At 35.7% G+C, this 19,277-nt stretch overlaps 1 protein-coding gene across 4 annotated transcripts in view; it reads left to right on the top strand.

Moving 5' to 3' along the window:
• Positions 1 to 19,277, top strand: part of TRPS1 (transcriptional repressor GATA binding 1) — a 304,791-nt gene that overhangs the window by 59,733 nt on the left and 225,781 nt on the right. For all 4 annotated transcript variants that reach the window (XM_020965428.2, XM_020965426.2, XM_020965423.2 and 1 more), the window contains one exon: positions 16,902 to 18,031. In XM_020965428.2, the coding sequence (XP_020821087.1) occupies positions 16,902 to 18,031 (1,130 nt within the window). The remainder of the gene's footprint in view (positions 1 to 16,901; positions 18,032 to 19,277) is intronic.

Raw genomic sequence — 19,277 nt, 5'->3', positions numbered from 1 at the left:
TATACCTCAGTTTCCTCACCTGTACATTGAAAGGGCTAGTCCAGAAGATCTCTAAGGCCATCCACCTGGTCTTAAGTCTTATGACGCTAAATTTCAGGGAGATTGAAATTCCCTAATTTTATGATAATGACTTAATTTTGATATACTAGAAGTAAATAAGGAATTATAAAGCCAATATTCAATTTAGCAGTAATTCATCTTCTGTTTTATACTGATACACAGGATACTTTACTATAAGCATGATACCTTTTTTTGATTAACAATTTTGTATTTAGATTATGATACAGTTGAAATGAGAAAGCACAGGAATAGCAACAATAATAATATCTAGAATTTATAAATATTATCTCAATTGGTCCACCTAAAACCCTGGGAGGTGGGTGCTGTCTTTACACTCATTTTAAAGATGGGGAGACAGAGGCAGGTAGAGGTTAAGTGACTTCTCTACGGTCATATAGCTTTAAGAGTCTGAGGCCAGATTTAAACTCATGTCTTCCTGACTCCAGCATGCTCTATCCACCACACCACCTCACTTATTTTTTTTAACCATCTATAGTAGAACAGCAAAAAAAGTTAAGTCAGCCTGAAGAACTAATTATCTGTTGTTGTTGTTATTTTTTAGCAGAGTAGATACCTTAATCAGTTTTATAAAACTAATTAGAATGCAAATTAGTTTCTCTTGTCATTTTTGTAATTTTATTTTTGTGCCATGTGATCAGAGATATTTTAAAATTTTCATGGTTTAATGTTATTTCTCTTTGGGAATAATTAGGAAAAATTTCAAATTGGATGAATTTCTCCAGTCTTCTTTCCCTCTCTATATTCACTTTAGTAGAGCAGTCATTTGGATAAGCTGACAACAAAGGTCACATATGAAGTAAGTTAAAATGTCAACTCAATTGCTAGAGCATGTTCGCCATGGTCTTTTACATTGACCTGGTACCAATTAACAAAGAGAACTCAAAGCAACATAAAAAAATAGCAAGTCCTAAATGCAGCTTATCAGGGAATATCAGCAAAGAAATCTAAGAATCCTTTAAGATATTAGAATGACAGCGTCATTGCTTGAAAGAACACAGAACCTAAATTTTTATGAATCCCTCTAACTTTTTCTTGCATTATGAATTCTTCCAAACAGAATTACTTCTGTGGAGCAGCAAATTAAGCCATCTTAGGCATTATGCATAAAATCTCTGGGCTTTGAACTGCTGTCTTTTTAAAGATCAATTCACTGTCTTATGTCAGATGCACTCTTTCTGTCAGGCTGTAATCGGAAAGCAAATACGTGATTTAGATAAAAGGGTTAGGAGTGAATCATGTCAGAATGTGAAATGATGTTTTATAATTAGGAAGTAATATGATGTTAATACCTGGATTTCCTGCTAGAATTTCAGTTCACTTACTCTGGGGACAACGTCTGAGAGAAACTGATCTCTGCTGTCAAGAAGGCTCTAAAACTAAGATTGCTGAGGCCTCTCTTTGCAGGAATTCAGATTTTTAAACACACTTCCATTTCCCCCAAACAGCTATTTTGTTAGGTCCTTGGTTATTTATAGTAAAGTTTATGTTTGGTTAGAATGAGCTGGACACTTTTCCTAGGCAGTGATTTTAGAAATAAAACAGATGTGCAAGCTATCTCAGTTTGAACTAATAGAACGAGAAATAAAACAGCTGATCCTAGACTATACTGTCTACTAAAGCCTGACAGCACATACTGCAATGAAGACAAAAAGTGGTAGGAAGCAGGCTGGAGATAATCTTGTTAAGATAAGTCTTTTCTGAAGAAAAGAGTATTTCCAAAAATAGGACCTGTGCAACATAGGTGATTGTTTTAAAGAAACAATTGGGTTTGGAAACTTAATTTTTCAAATGCTAATTTCCTCCAGTTGAAAAGAGAAAGTTAAATGTGTTTTCTTTGTGCTGAATATTATGTACAAAACCCCTTTGCCTCTCTTCCAGATGTTGCTACAAAAAAACTTTAGGAGACAAGTGACTGATTAATATTTTTATGCTTCATAATAAATACTGATCAGTTTTTCTATAGTCCTAAATAGAATATAGGGAAATCCCAAATACTCTGACACCCACACATAAATACATTGCTAAAATGTCATTTAAAGGGAGGTTTTTTTTTCCTTCTTCCCCAGGCACTTAAACTTCTGGAAGACTGGCTACAATGTTAGAATTAAATACTTCCAGTGTAACTTAGCCAGAAATCCAAGATGTCTTTGAGTTATTCATGTACCACACACACACACACACACACACACACACACACACACACACACACACACACATGCAAAAGTTCATGAATTACAGTAATGCATTTAATCATTTTCTTTTTAGATCAAAATGAATCAAAATAATAGTCTAATAAAATAGAGAATTTGTTAATCCTATTGCACTTAAGCTGCCATTATTTGTTTGTTTGTTTGTTTAAGATAGCAAAACTGTTGGTGGTTTATGACAGATTTATGGTAATTTAAGCAGGGGAAAAATGAATAGCAGCCAGAGGGAGGTGATTTAAACTACTCTGTGGTTTTGACCCCTATTATGTTTAGACAAGGACATTCTAAAGAAATTTGCACTGGCTGTTAAAGTGTATTAATTCTTACACTTTGTTTATGCAGAATGAGGAAGTATAATTGAAATAAAGAAATATTTGAAATGGGTTTGGAGGCTGAGAATAAAACTACCAAAATTCCATTTTCTGAAATATGTTTGGCATCTAGGTGGTATAATGTTTAGAGGAAGACCCGAGTTCCAATCCTGCCTCAGATGATTTTTTTTAAAGCTGTGCTACCTTGGGCAAGTCATTTAACCTTGCTCAGCCTCAGTTTCCTCATTATAAAATGGAGATGATAATAGCACCCATACTGCAGGGTTGTTGTGAGGGTCAAAAGAAATAATACATATAAAGTACTTTTCAAACCCTAAGTGCCATATAAATATAAGCTGTATGGAAGATAGTGCAAATCCAGCACACCTGACTAGGTGTTATACTTTTTTTGTGTTAACTGTATTTTAAACGGTTTCATTGATACACACACACACACACACACACACACACCCATGTACATATATTTGTATATACATAGATACCACATATACACACATGCATATATGAACACAGATTAATAATGCATGGCATATGCATTACACATAGGAGTCATGTATGTGTATGTGTGTATGTATGTAATGCCAAACAATAAAACTGCTTTGTATATGGTGTGTAGGGGATTGATAGGCTAAAGGCTGCCAGCCTTAAGACACATATAAAACCAGGGCATCCCCTTTTCTGCTTTTGGTGAATTCATAAGACTTCCACATGCTTGGACATAGCCCATCAAGATAAATCAGAAGATTTGACCTAGACCTTTTTGCTTTTCTTTATTAAGAAATCAAGAGAGAGATTATGTTTGCTTCATAATTCATTAGCTTTAATGGAATCTCAGCATCCTAATATTTAGAATTACTTTGATTTCTCCTCACTCATTAGAAATATTCACTGCAATTATGAACTTCAACAATATAGATAAACCAAGTATTTGTGAAATATTTGCTTTGTGCCAGATACCTGGCTGGGTGTATGAATAAGCATACCAGTCCCTACTTTCAAGGAGCTTGTGGTCTACTGGATACTGGAGTAGTTTGCCATTTCCTTCTCCAGCTCATTTAACAGATGAGGAAACTGAGATAAACAGGGTTAAGTGACTTATCCAGGGTCACAGAGCTGGTAAGTGTCTGAGGCCAGATTTAAGCTCAGGAAGATAAGTCTTCCTGTCTGAAAGTCTGGTGCTCCATCCACTTAGCCACCTTGGCTCTCCTTGAGTGGCTAACAATGGCTCAGAGTGAATGTAAATAACAATTGTTTCTGTTCGGCTGGAAAACCCTGAGGGTCTTCCTCTCTCATTTTTTTTTTGAACTAGGTAAAAGAGGCCATTCTTTGTCTCATTTCTAACCCAGACCTAATCACTGAATAGGCATTGCCTTGGTCAAACTGAGGCTTGGGAAAGACCTTAGCTTAAAAAGGCCAAGGTCTACAACTGCATCAGGGCCATCTCCAATCATCCTGATCTATGTCTTGCCACTAGAATCAGATGGCTCCAGAGGAGAAAATGAGGCTGGGGACTTTGCACAGCCCTCTTTCACTTAAATCCAATTCACTTGCAAGTCATGATTCCATGGTCCTCATTGAGAATGAAGGACAAACAACAACTCAATTGGAGGAAGACACATTTATGGGAGCTGGAAAAAGAGATAAGGTTCTTTAGGGGTGAAGATGGCCTAGAGGTCTGATCCCAGGGAAGATAAGGCAATATCTCACTCTTCAGAGCTCAGGTTCCATACCAAGAAAGTAATACAATTAGTCAATAATTAGCCCTTTATATAAACTAAACTAAATTCCATTTAGTATTTGAGATTCACTTACTGTCTAGGGACAATAGCAGGAGATTGATTTCTTCAAAAAGTTATTACTGCTCCATCGTTTTAGGGTGGCTTTATTGGGCATATTTTTTTTAACACACGCTAAATGAAAGTACCTACTACTAAATGATGACTTTACTTTCTCATTAGGACTTTATGTGCTGTGTGTTGGGATTGTTTGCATCATCTTTATGGGGGGACTCTTGGCCTTAGGATCAGGTTATAAAACAAGGAATCCTGTCAAGTTCTTCTTCCCACGGGAAAGTAGTTTAGACCTTTAAGTGTTTATAAATTCTGTTGCATTTGTGTGGTGTAGATGTTGCCTCTTCATATTAGAAAGCTTTCTGAATCCTGAAATTTTCAGTGTTCTGAAGGAGGCAGGTTCTACTTAATCTATTAAATTCATTCTGACCTTTAATGACATGCTAATGTTGGGGGAATAGTCTTTCAATTTGCTTATCAGTGGCAGACCTTTATTTGACTCTGAACACTGAGTTCTCCTTTCCTATTGTGCAAATACTGTTTTCTAAGCAAGAAAAAAAGATTTTAGAGACAAGATATTTTACATTTGAATTAAAAAAATGTGGGGACAAATTTCCAACTGGTTTAGCAGTATTAGCTTATTAGGCTCTTAATGGACACGTTTCTACATGGAAAGACAATTTGGAAAGTAAAATCTTACATCTCACTATCTTTTAGTGTAGCCTCATTAATTATATTTAAATTTTATTTTTTCAAAAAATGATTTCTTTTTAACATTGCATATTCCTTTAATATAGAATTAGGACATATTATATATTAGTCATTCCTCATCCCCTCTCTATTGAGCAATATACTTTAAATAAACTGATGAACTGGATTTGAATAAGTTTTGACCATCTATACAGTGCAACTTATTTGGTGCATGGGCCAATGCTTATTTTAAAGGCTGTGATATTTGTTTTCAACACTGCCACCATCACCCCCTAACCAATTGCTGTGCAGATCTCTGTGCTTGGGGTTGGGAGGCAGTGAGAAAGGTGATATAAAAATTTAAATAAAACATAGTCCTTTCCCCTACAGAATTTTTAGTCTAGGAGAACAAGTGATAAAGCATACAAATTAAAATATGATTTACTTACAAATTAAAACATGAACACAGAATGAAGTAAAGGCATGCTACTTGTCAAGCTGGTTTGATCTCTCCAGCAAATGAAGTTCATTTTTTTGCCTATTATTTGGATTGGTCATCATCACTGGTCAAATTAACTCAGTGGTACCTAAATTAATGTCCACTTTTTGTGCTGTACTTTGTAGTCTTATAAAGTTCATATTTAAACTCATGTGCCTTAGTATATTAAATCAAAGATAAAAGCCTAACAAGTGAACACAAACACCATCTTGGAAACAAATAATGGCCCAAATGCTTAGGGCTTAAAAGAAATCATTGGGAACACATGGGACTGATTATAAATTTAGCATTCATCCAACTTGTGGCAAATCCTATTTTTAAAATTTGATAATATCTCCCCATAATTGATTATTCACTTGCTTAGTTGGCCACATCTGGTGTGCTCATTTGACTTTGCAGGTGATAGGAACAGAGGAGGGATAACTAGCACATTGGATGGCCGAGTAAAGATCCAAAAAGATTTTAATATATTAGAATGATGGACTAAATCTAATATAATGAAATTTAATAGACATAAGTTAAAAGCCCTTATGCTTGGGTTGAAAAAATCAATTATTTAAGTACAGAATCAAGGAGAAATGGCTAGACAACAGATTGTCCGAAAATATTCTGGGGGTTTTAGTGAACTGCAATCTCAATATGAATCAATAACGTCACATAACAGCAACAACTACAATAAGGTGGGGAGGGGGCAGACTATTAAGAGCTTTGAATGTCAAAAAAGATTTATATGTGATCCTGGAGATAATAGGGAGCCACTGAAGTTTACTGAGTAGGGGAGTGAGATGGTTAAACTTGTGCTTAAAGAAGATAGCTCTGACAGTTGAATAGAGGATAGACCCGGATGGGAGAGACTTCAAGCAGGGAGAGCAACCAGCAGGCTATTGCAGTGTACCAGGGACCAGGATGGTGGCAGTGTTAGAAGAGAGAAAGGAGCCAAATATAAAGAAATAGTATTAGCAGGATAATGACTTATCCTAGGACCATTTCTATTAGAACTACATTGAAAAACATGGGCAGAATGAAATAGTACCTCATAACATACTTATATATGCATATATAATCCATACACTACAAATTTGTGTGCATGTGTGTGTGTATATCTTAAGTTTAGTATAGACCCACAAAATAGGACATTTCTATATGAAGACAGATAAACAAACATAAACACATAGCAAAATAGAATTTTTTTTTCATTATTATAGTATTCTAGACCTAGGCTAGAGCTAGAAGGGACTTCTCACTAATTTTTACTTCTAGTTTCATTTTGGATTGTCTACAACTGCCTTCCCCCTCCCTACCTTTACCTTTGTACATTGTAGATAATCAAGGGCTGACCTTTGTTGTTCTAGTTCTTGTTCTTTTCCTTTTTATTCCCCTCCTTTTTCCCCCCTCCATCTACATTTCTGCCTCTGTCTTCCTCCTTTTCTTCTTCCTCCTCCTTCTCTTGTTTTTCTTCCTCCTCCTTGTCCTCCTCCTCCTCTTCTTTGTGGTACAGTGTTCTTGTAAATCTATGCTCATAGAGGCAGGGGTACCTGGTGCTTTTAGTCTATACAGATATTTTTATGATCACAAACTAGTGATATTCTGACATCAGTAGAGAGGTATAATCAGCCAGCAGATGAAGAGAATGACATTGAGAAACTATATCAAGATTTGATGCATACTTTTAATTTGATTGAATAGACATTTCTTAAGTTGTTATTATGTACTAGGGATCAAGACAGAGTGGCATGGTGGCTGGAGCGCTGGACTGGGAGTTAGGAAAGCACAAGCTCACATCCGCCATCAGACATTGATACAAAACGTGTGACCATAAGGAAGTCACTTCATCTTTCTGAGCCTTGGTTTCCTCAAATATAAAACGGGGATAATAAGGTGTCTGTGGTAACAATCTCACAGGATTGCTCTAAGAGTTAAGTGAGACAGTGTGTGTGAAGTGTGTTTCAAATTTTAAAGCACCATGTTAATATCAGTTATTTTAACCACTGGGCCAATTTTAATTTTCCCAGGTGTAGTGATTTCTTATTTTCTTTTTCTTTCATCATATTCGAAATTGTGTCAGGATGCCTTGATAGATGAACTGTTATACTAAGTTAACTCTGAAAGACAAATGCAATTTTGCTGATAGTAATTTTGTTCCTCTATTAGGGATTTATGTTTACTACTAATTTTGTTGTCCTCAGGAATGAGCTTGTTTTCTTTCTCCCTCTGTTTGCCAGGATGTGGGGACTCACATTCAGATTCAGTAAGCTAGGGATATTATTAAAATTAATGAATAGTTCATTTATGTCTCAGATTTAATTCATATCCCACTAAATGGGGACAAGTTTTCAAGGATTTGTGATTTAATAAATTGTACAATATTTTTTCTATTCGTTTAGTCACCAGTCACATCATGATTTGATTATGTCGGTTTAACTGTGGAGATTAAAGAATGAGGAGCTGTAATTTTCCCCATTTGGGTTTTTATACCTATGTAATTAGTTTTATGCCAATAACAAGTATGAATGGGTGTGGCAATAGGAAAAACAAAATCAGAAATTCTTTGGATTGCTTATTTCGAGTATACTACAGACTCCCAATTACACTTGGACCTGCCCAGCTTTGTTAGTTCCTGGTAGTGATGAAAATATAAGGTACAGTGAGGCATTCGTGAATTCTAGAATAGCCTGTTTGTTTAGTAAAAAATTATTTATTAAACTATAGTCCAAACATGGTGTTTAAATTCAACACAAATATCTGGCACTATATAAAAAAGGACATTTTTTCCCCTCATCTGCCTACTGTGGGGAAGCACATTTGGGAAACATAATATATGGATGTCAAAGTTTTGGGCTCTGTTTAAGTAATATTCCCTAATAAACAATTAGACTGAATTTTTCTCTTTCAATTATTTCTAGAATATACAATGATCTCTCAGTTATCTGCCCCAATATGGAGGAGGAATGCCACAAATAATCCAGAAGTAATTTACATTTTACTTTGGAAAGATACACATGCAAACACGTGTGTGTGTGTGTGTGTGTGTGTGTGTGTGTGTGGTACGTGTGTATATCTATATCTATAATCCCATAGCTGTTTTATCTCCACAACTGTGATTTGCTTAGATGTGTCAACATTGATTTTTATTCTTTAAACACACACAGAAACTCACCATTGGAGAAAGTGGACACGGACCATGCTGAGTGGCAAGACTGGTTTGGGATTGAAAAATTAACACAATTAGCAGAAGAAGTGGTTTATCCACATACACTTACTGAAGAGATGGTTGAGCTTTGTTTTTCTTTTCTTCTAGAGTTGCCTGTTGCCCCTGCTCTTACAAACGTCAATATTTTATTTTGTTTCAAAATTTACAGCCTCCTTTGCTAAACTCTAATGATTGCTGAGCAATTTATTAACTACAAAGGTAGTTTATTGTCATTTCAAAGCATTCATCCCATGTCCTCAAAACAAAAGTATTGGATATGTTCTCCACATTCTACATTACTGTTTGAAATTGTTTAATATGTCAGGCTAATTTCCTTATTCAGAAGGTTAATAATATTTTCTGCAGTACTTTTGTATTGGTAAGAGATTACTGTGACTCCTTACAAAATACTATAAATTTAGTAGGCTGTGCCAATTTTTCCAAGATATATTTTTGAAGACAGAAAACCCTTAAAATAAGATGGGTGGGTTTTTAAATCAATGTTCAAACTCCAAAATTTCCATCCATTGACTAAGAGTCATCTTAAATTGGTCCCTTATAATCTTCTCCACTGCAATCAGTCATAGTTTTTGAGGACATACCACATCTGAAGAAAAGATTGTAAATCAATGTTTTCAGTTCAAACAACTTCTTTCGTTATGGTTGGGGATAAGTACTATGTGTTACAGTGTCATTTTCAGTGGTCTGAGTTTTTTTTAATCTTTTCCCTTTGAAGTGTTTTATGTATTAGTCTTATAATACTGATTACTGTTTCACATTAATGCCAACTATGTTGATTAAGAGAAAAAATAATAAGAATAAAAGGCTAAAGACATTTAAAAGGAACAAAAAAAAATCCCTTATTTTGAGCCCTCTTTAATGAGACATACAGAAAAAAAAGATGCATATAAATATTTCTTTAAACAAAGGCCATAAACATGGTACATACAATGAAAAGCTTTTTAAGCTGGGATAAAAATAGAATATGAAATTCTGACTTTTATTTAAAAAAAAACAGTTCTGCATTATCATAGTTTTCAGAAAGTAAAAAAATTCAACATAATAGCAATTTGATGTCTGTAGTGGTTCTTTTCATCAGGTAATAGGTGTGTAACTTAAGACTTTGATTGAGTCTGATCTTATTGATATAAGTATGCTCCCATCCACAGCAAATCACAACTTACTCATGTCTTTTCATCCTATGCAATGTTTTTCCATGACATCCCACGTATCTTCTATGAGGGATATACCCAGTGGGCCAGGAGTTTTCCATTGAATTTTTTGACATTACCTTTGGGTAACTATAGATATTAATTCTTTGGAGATTGTACTATTTAATAATTCCCCACCATCTAGCATTTTTGGAAGAATATGATTAATTTAAAGATTTTTTTTTCAGTGATAAACTTGGTGTAGTTAAAAGTAATCAACCCTGTTTTCCTCTTAGTATTGAATTCTAGGACTAGCTCATCATCTATCTTCAGTGTTAGTCCAAGATTTACAAATTGATAAACAAACTGTGGATTGTTCATTCAGTTGTTTATCAGAGTAGAGACAAAAGGCATTCTTCACATCCACTTGGTTTTTCCTACATATATAATTAGGCCAAACTAATTTGAGTAATTATAGATCACATGTAGGAGAGTCTACATTGTTCTGGGGCTTGATGTAATTAGTACAATGTTATCAACAACAGTAGTATCTGAAAGACTTCACCATCTTCAAGGAATTGCTCTTTGGATTTTCCCTTGGACGTCCTCTATGATAATGGTAAATGCCTTTAGTGAACATCCCCCTTTCAAATTCATTCCCTATGTAATATTAATAACCTGAAAGTCATGGACAAAGTTGTCTCTGTCATTGCATTTTTCAAGAAATCTTGTATGATTTTTACATGGGAGTGTGGGAGACACTTTTTTAGAGGAGAACCTTTAAGACAATGTTTTACCTACCAAATAACACACTTTTCTACATTTAATATATGAAAAGCACAGTGGGTTTTGCATTTACTACATATAATAGTCAGTTGCATGACTATAAAGGTTTTATCAGTGTGACTACAAAGATATACTATCATTTGCAAAAAGACAGCCTGTTCTTTTCACATACCTTCAAACACGTCCTCTCTATGTGGGTTGATTATTCTTATAAATATTTTGTAGATATGGGATAAGACACATGTGTGTTTATTTGGTTATAATAACTTCCCTCAGCTTTTGGTATCATCCCCTCTTTCAGATACCTTGAGAATTAATCACTTGTCACTTTTACAGTTATGTTGTCTCCAGAATGGACCTCCTCTGTTTCCAGTTGTCCTAACCTCCAGCTACCCATACCATCTTTGTTTCGTTTAGAGTCATTATTATTTCCTCATGTAGCACATGAGGGGCTGGGCTGTTAAGTCAAAGTATGAAGTTTCTGTTGTCATTGATGGAGAGAAGAAAGCTTACTTATCTCTTCTGTTACTCTTTTATTTTGTTCACTGCTCTCCACTCTTTTTATATTCCCAATTTCTAGAAACATGACTAGATAGTACATTAATGTTTGAGCACAGATACAGTCTGTGTTGTCCTTCAATAGATACGCTTTTTCATATAGTTCTAGGACCAGTAAGTTCTCTTATATAGAGAGTAATCAGGGTGGTACAGAGAAGCAGAGGATAGAGCATTGGGTCTTGAGTCAGTTCAAAGCAGGCCTCAGTCACTTACTAGTTGGGCGACCCTGGGCAAGTCACTTAACCTCTGTCTGCCTCACTTTCTTCAACTCTAACATGGGAATCATAATACCATCTATCTCTCAAGGTTCCTGTGATGATCAAATGAGATAATATTTGAAAAGTACTAAGAACAGTGACTGGCACATAGTAGACAATTCATATATGAGTGTTTTCTTCATTCCTTATAGCATTGTTCTGAGGAGCTCCTTTACTGACACTGGGTATCAATCCTCAGAAATACCTTCGGTGGGCTAAAATAGGAGGAACATTTATTATACTAATTTAAGGCTCAGAATATGGAGGTACCAAGAATTTACAGGTTGTACATGATCAGAAAACAGTACAGTGGAAGGAACGTCAGATAGAAATAATAGACCTAGGTTTGAGTCCTGGTTCTTCCACTGAGTAGCTGTATGAAAGTAGGCAAGTTATTTCCCTTCTTCAAGGCCTCATTTTGTCATGTATAAGATAAAAGAGTTGAACTATATGTTATCAAAGCACCCTTTCATGCCTAAAATTCTGACATGGTATATAAAAGATGTATATTTTTGAACAGCTGTCAGGAAATGAACAATTATCTCCAGACTTTCATATGATAGTCAAGCTATTTGTGGTATGAGTTCTTCCAGATATTTATAGTGATAATATGGCTCCTCTTTTGTTGTCATTTTCCTCCCCACTCCACTCTGTATTAAAATCTATAGTTAAAACATTTTGTCAAAATTTTATTTTTTACTGAATAGCTTTTTCAAAATATTCTCAACAAATATTTACCAAATAACCTACTCTGTAGAGAGCACTATGCTAGGTGGTGGGGGAGATACAGTTTAGAGGAAATGATCCCTCCTATCTGAAGATCTAGCAGCAAGATAAGCTATGAACTCAGATACTTAATTCTATACAATATTATTTCATAAGTTCATTAAAGAGGTACAAAGCGAAGTATTGTGTTAGAGATCTGGAGAATTAAGAATTCTTCGTTGAGAAGAGAGCATTTCAATTTCCAATTAAAGAATAAGTAAGAATTAAATGGGGAAGGGAGGGAGGGAGGGAGGGAGAGAGGGGGAGAGAGAGAGAGAGAGAGAGAGAGAGAGAGAGAGAGAGAAGAGACAGACAGAGACAAAAGCAGAGACACAGAAACACACAGGGAGAGAATAGTATGAGAAGAGGAAGAGTTTTGAGAGATATCAGAACATATTCAGAGGACTATGAGTAGTCCACTTGAGTTGGAAAATAGAGTGAATAGGTAGGTAAGTGGAAAGGTAGAGTGGTGGCATATTATAATTAGCTTTGAATTTGGAGAAAAATATCTTAAGCTTTTCTTAATCAGTAGGGATTAAGGATGATGTTTGAACAGGGTGACATGAACAGAGCCATATATAAGGGTTGTTTTGGTAATGTCTTAGAGGGACAAAAATGGAGATAGTATGGTCTGTTTGGATATAATTGCAATAGTAAAGATTGGTTGTTATGATAGTCTACATTTGGGTGAAGCCACTGGGATTATAGAACAGGGGATAGATGTGGGAAAAGTCAGTTGATTTGAGAAAAATCCAGAGAATGACAACACCTTCCAGACAGTGCTTTCAGATTTGAAGACTGAGATGTGTGTATATATGTGTGTGTGTGTGCATGCATGTATATGTATATGTGTATATACACAAATATGTGTATGCATGCATACTTGTATGTATGTGTGTGCCTATATGTGTATATGTATATTTGCATATACTTGGAAACTAGTTGTGGGTCATGTGTTTGACTTTCCCTGGGATATAGAGCTTTCCATTCTTAAGTCACGGTTTAAACTAAATGAAATATTAACATGCTAACCAGAGGGGATTATTGACTCACAACTCTTTTCTGCCCCGATATAAAATGGGTTTGGTTTATTTTGTTGATGTTGCTATTCATTCATATCTTAAGAAAACACTATAGCAAATTTTCTGTCATTAAAATCTTTATTAACAATAAAATTAAATGTTGAAAATGAAATTACTACTTTGAACCTTATCTTTGAATAAAATTGAAACAGTTTTCTATACATGTAGATACTTGTCAAAGCATAGCTCAGATGTTCCTACCAGAGGGCTTTTCTGCCTTTCTCTTGCCCCTCCCCCCAGTTTTAATTGCTCCATCATCTACTTTATATATTAAAAACACATAGTGGTGTGTGTGTGTGTGTGTGTATAGTGTATATGCACACATATGCATATAGACATATATGCAGGTGTCTATACACATATGTGTGTATATATGTCTCTCTATGTATGCATATTCTTATATATTGCTTCTCTCAAAGTATAAGTGCCCTGAGAGTAGGGACTGTTTTCTTATTTGTTTTATGTCTTCATTGACTAGAAAAATGGCTGGCACATAGCAGGCTAGCAAGAAACACTTGTTGAATCACACTGAATTCAAATCTGGTGAGGTGATTCATTACCATTTTCTAAGAAATGTTAGTATAAGCACTTACCACTTTACATACATACTTTGGTTTCCTTATGTAACTATTCTGGGAAAAGATTTAAGTGTTTGGATGCATGAAAAACTGTCTATGATTTGAAACAAAGAAAAATAGTATTCCAAGGCACCATCTTCCAGTAATAAGGACAAGACTACGTTATTTTAGAGTGCTCTTTCAGTAGTACAGCGCACCAGTGTATTACTTCATTTTCATTGCATACCTCTCTCTCACAAGTAGGACATATATTATAAGATCGGCTACAAATGTTTTCTTTTTTCTCTTTATGATCTAGAAAAATGAGACATTTGTATAGAGCAATTTTGTAATTTAATCTATTACTTGGTTTAGGTAAACTTACAAAATGTTATACTTGATAATTGTTGAACTGTTTTAATTCTGTTTGGATGCTTTATTCATGGTATAGAGGAAGCCCTGGCTTCTCAATCAGTGGAGTGATGATAGAGAGCACTCTAGGCCAGTTTATTGAAGATGGGAGAGTGTCAGAAACAACAATGATGCTAGAATGGCTAGAAAAGAGAGTGCTTGGAGGGGAGTAAGGGTGTAAGAAGACTTGTAAAATAGGAAAGGACTGGCTGCCTTATGAAGAGAGATTCTATACACTTAATATTTAGGAAAATTTGCAGCTCTGAAATAGTGAAATGGTTTTTAAAAATCTTATTTTTTAACTTTTTGTTAGCTCATTTTGGCTATATTAATGAAATAATGGCTAACATGTAGTGCTTATATATTACATGTTTTATGTAATATATGCTATATGTTATATATATAAAATACATGTTACATATAACATGTAGTATATACTATATATATTAACTTATGTGATCCTCAAAATTGTCCTATAAGGTAGGTAATGTAAGTGTGATTATCCCATTTTTATTGGTAAGTAAACTTAGGCTTAAAGAGGTTGTATTGTCTTGCACATGCAATCATTACAAAGTGCTGGAGATAGAATATGATCTAAGGTCTCCATAATTCTCTATCCAGAAATCTTTCATGGTTACCACACTGTCTGTCTCTAGAATTTCAAATGGGAGACATCCGACTCTTCACAGGGTCACATTTTATTCACACATTCCAGAACAAAGTACCAAGATTCCAAGAAAGCATCTTGTTCAAGCCTGTGGTAATTCTTGTCAGACTGAAACCGATTTTATTGAAATCAAGTCATGGCTTCACCTACCAAGGATGGTGGGAGATGTGTAGAAATCGTGACATCTCGTAGTCACGGAATTACACTTTTGTGTAAGTTTTAGTTCATTTAAACATTTAATGACTAGGTAAGCAGACTGACAACTTGGATTTTAGGGACATATGATTTTGTCGTCTGTGTTAAGCCAGTGATTGTCAAGGTGATTTGGTTTTACAGTGGGTTAAGGTGAGCATCCTTATGCCTCCACTATGGTTATCCTTTTTAAAACCTGGTAACCATTGACCAATGTAGAAAACACCATATTTGAGATCATACAACAGAAATGTTCCAAGTATAACATTCTCATAAAATAGAAAACTATTCCTTTAACAAAAGGGTGAGTGTGATATGGCAACATGTTCAATATATGTGGGCTTGCAGCACATTTGACATAGAGCCATCTTTATTTTAGTATGCTAGATGGCTAAAAGGCATACTATTTGCATTTTTGAATGTTTGCTTTTAATGATTTTTAAATGCCTGAAACTTTCCTTATGGCAGGATTCTCATATGAGCAGTGATCACATGCTTTTTTTTTTTGTGGCACAGCTGTTGAAGAAGGGAGAAAATAATTATTCCATTTGACTAATATATGACAACGGGATCCTGCAGACATTCAGCAGTTCCCTGACAGTTGGAAGATTAAATCTGTCACTCTGTGGATTATTTCAGTCAGAAAGTTGGGATCAAAAAAAAATCATATCTTGACACTAAGCAGAGAGTGGAAGGAGGGAGGCTGAGTCCAATCGTTAGTAGTGGTGCTGGATGCCCACATGAGATAGGACATGTAGACTCCCTCATACCTGGTGTTATACAAAGTGCAATTTCCTAATTAGAGAAAAGAACAAATTTATGGTGAAATTTTTGGCCTAGATTTTGGCCATATTTTACTTTGGCCTATAAAGCACTTTTGAATCATAGACAAATAATCTCTGACATCACAGGAAAGGTATGGTGCACTCATGGGAAGGGCTGGGACACTGGCAATGAGAATGGAGATTTTAAAGATATATGCCCTGGAAACCTTGCTTCCTTCTTGTATTCCATGTTGCATTGAGCTGCCCTCCACCATTTTTCCAATCCATTCTCCACCTCCTTACCCCTCTTTTAAATTGTAGGGTTTTTTTTTTAGTTCAAATGTATGATCCTTGTCTCACCCTAATTTTAGTATTGTACTTCAATTTTTGCTGTAGTTAATTTAGTACAATACTCTTTGGTCTGAAGCCTCATTGTTGTAGGAACAGGACAGAAAATTTCTTTGAAGAGTGTCTACAGTAAGTAATTTCTGATAAATTATCACTGGATTTTTACAGCAATCCCTAATCTCTGAGAGAAACAAAAGAGAGTTTCAAAAGATCCTGGATACCCCTTCAAGAATGCAATTTGAGGGAAGCAGTTCAATTAGACCTAGTCTATTGAAAATAGTTTTCTAGATTTCTAAAATATACATGCTTAAATTCTTGAAATAAGCTCTCAATGTATTATTTCTTATCCATTTCATCTTTTCTTTGGTTCTAATATGCTTAGCATATTTTTTCTCAAATACATGACTATTGACAAAAAATGAAGATAATTTATTAGTAGATATAATATACTATTACTGTTTTTGGGTTTTTTTTGATGTGGAATGATTCTTCTTCCTTTTTTCCTCTCCTCTCCATCAGGGTTTCTATTTAATTAGTGCAACATTTGAAATAACATTACTCTCTTCTCTGGCAGGTCACTTCAGGTGGAACTTTCATTGGCATTGGACGCAAAACTCCTGATTGCCAAGGAAACACCAAGTACTTCCGCTGTAAATTCTGCAATTTCACATACATGGGCAACTCGTCAACTGAACTAGAGCAACACTTTCTGCAGACTCATCCAAATAAAATAAAAGCTTCTCTCCCCTCTTCTGAGTCTGGGAAATCTTCAGAGAAAAACTCTAATAAGTCCAGCCCCTCTCTTCGATCTTGTGATTCTGGAGACTTGGGAAAATGGCAAGACAAAATTACCGTGAAAGCAGGAGATGACACTCCTGTAGGTTACTCGGTGCCCATCAAGCCCATTGATTCCTCTAGACAAAATGGTACAGATGCCACCAGCTACTACTGGTGTAAATTTTGTAGTTTCAGCTGCGAATCATCCAGTTCCCTCAAACTGTTGGAACATTATAGTAAACAGCATGGGGGAGGGCAGTCAGGAGGCCTTAATCCAGACTTGAATGATAAGCTTTCCAGGGGCACTGTCATTAACCAGAATGATCTAGCCAAAAATACAGAGGGTGAGCCAGTAGCTAAGGCAGAAAAGGGCTCCAGTGCAGCTAAAAAGAAAGACTTCTCTAGCAAAGGAGCAGAGGACAATGTAGTGACAAGCTACAATTGTCAGTTTTGTGACTTCAGGTACTCCAAGAGCCATGGCCCTGATGTAATTGTGGTGGGGCCACTCCTTCGTCATTATCAACAACTACACAATATTCACAAATGTACCATTAAGCACTGTCCATTCTGCCCCAGAGGCCTTTGCAGCCCTGAAAAGCACCTTGGAGAAATTACTTACCCATTTGCTTGTAGAAAGAGTAATTGTTCCCACTGTGCACTCTTACTCTTGCACCTGTCTCCTGGGGCTACAGGAAGCTCCAGAGTTAAACATCAGTGCCATCAATGCTCATTCTCTACACCCGATGTTGATGTTCTCCTGTTTCATTATGAGAATGTGCATGAATCCCAGGCGTCTGATGTCAAACAAGAAGCAAATCACCTGCAAGGGACAGATGGGCATCTGACTGTCAAAGAAAACAAAGAACACTCATGTACCAAATGTGACTTTATTACCCAGGTGGAAGAAGAGATTTTCCGACACTACAGGTAAGCTATAGGGGAAGGGATGGTATTTGTCCTGGAGTCATAATAAGAAATGGCAAGAATCCAAAATTAGTATGGAGTTAAGTGGTAGTATGTATTTCTATCTCCTCACACTCACAAATATCCTATAACAGAGTAAGGGATATGACCACATCCGAGTTTGATTTGATCACTTAACGTCATTTCAGTGTACTTGGAAAGTTAGCCAAAGGTGGAAAAGAACCAGACCTGTGATTTTATTGGTAGGGGGAATTCCCTTTTGTGGAAAGCAGCTCTAGGAGTATAGATCCACAACTAATTTGTTTCTCAGGGAGTTGTATCTTTGAGATTCTTAGTTGTATTCATAGAAATCTAGAGAAACTTAGGGAGTTTACCTGAGATACCTGAAAGGGTAAGTTACTTGCCCACAGTGACATAGCTAACTGTGTCAAAGACTGTTTAGTATCCTGACTCATTTGAGGCATTTGATGGGATTTAGTTTTCTTTCACAATCTATTTATCTTGATTAAATATACTGCTGTTCTCCACAATGGTTCATTAGATCAGCTCCCTTATTATGAGCCGTACTATCACATTTTCCATCTTTGATTCCAAATATGAAACAATCAGCCCTAGAACATGTTGCTGCTGTTTGCCTTTCCAAATGGGCACAGGCATTCTACTGATTGCTGAATCATTGCGCAACCCCCACTAGGCTTGGCCTCCAATCACGAATCCTTTTCAAAGGTGAGTATTCTATAATGTAGGTGTACAGTGTGGCATTGTACTTCTATGAAGTGCCTTCCTCTGGGTCGATAAAGCTTTTCTGTGTTATATTCATACCTTGACTAAGGCTAAGTTGGGTGTTTTTTTCAGGTTACTTTCTAGTCTTTTCAGATTTATGATTCTTTTGCATTATCAAGGAACAGCTGTTGAATGGGTTTTGGAAAAAAAAAATGTGTAGAAGTGATACCCAAAAGGAAAGTAGAACCAAGGGAAAGAAAATAAGTCCACTTCACCTGGTGTGAAAATATAAGTCTCAAAGACTAGACAAAGAAAATCTTATAAAACAATACAAGTGCAAAGATGAAGGGCTGTGCCTGCCCCCTTTATCTAACTTAATAGATTAACTTTTTTTAGACCAATGTTGAACAAAAACACACTGTGCTCAGAACATCAAAACGTCTGCTTATCTCTTAGCTTCACTGTAGTTTTAAATTTCCCCTAAGCCTGAGGGTGGCACCTCACTTGTATTAATTACAGCAGATTG

This window comes from Phascolarctos cinereus, unplaced genomic scaffold (assembly GCF_003287225.1).
Source record: "Phascolarctos cinereus isolate Bilbo 61053 unplaced genomic scaffold, phaCin_HiC Scaffold_4;HRSCAF=312, whole genome shotgun sequence".
Classification (NCBI taxonomy): domain Eukaryota; kingdom Metazoa; phylum Chordata; class Mammalia; order Diprotodontia; family Phascolarctidae; genus Phascolarctos; species Phascolarctos cinereus.
This window is presented reverse-complemented; position numbering and strand designations above follow the sequence as displayed.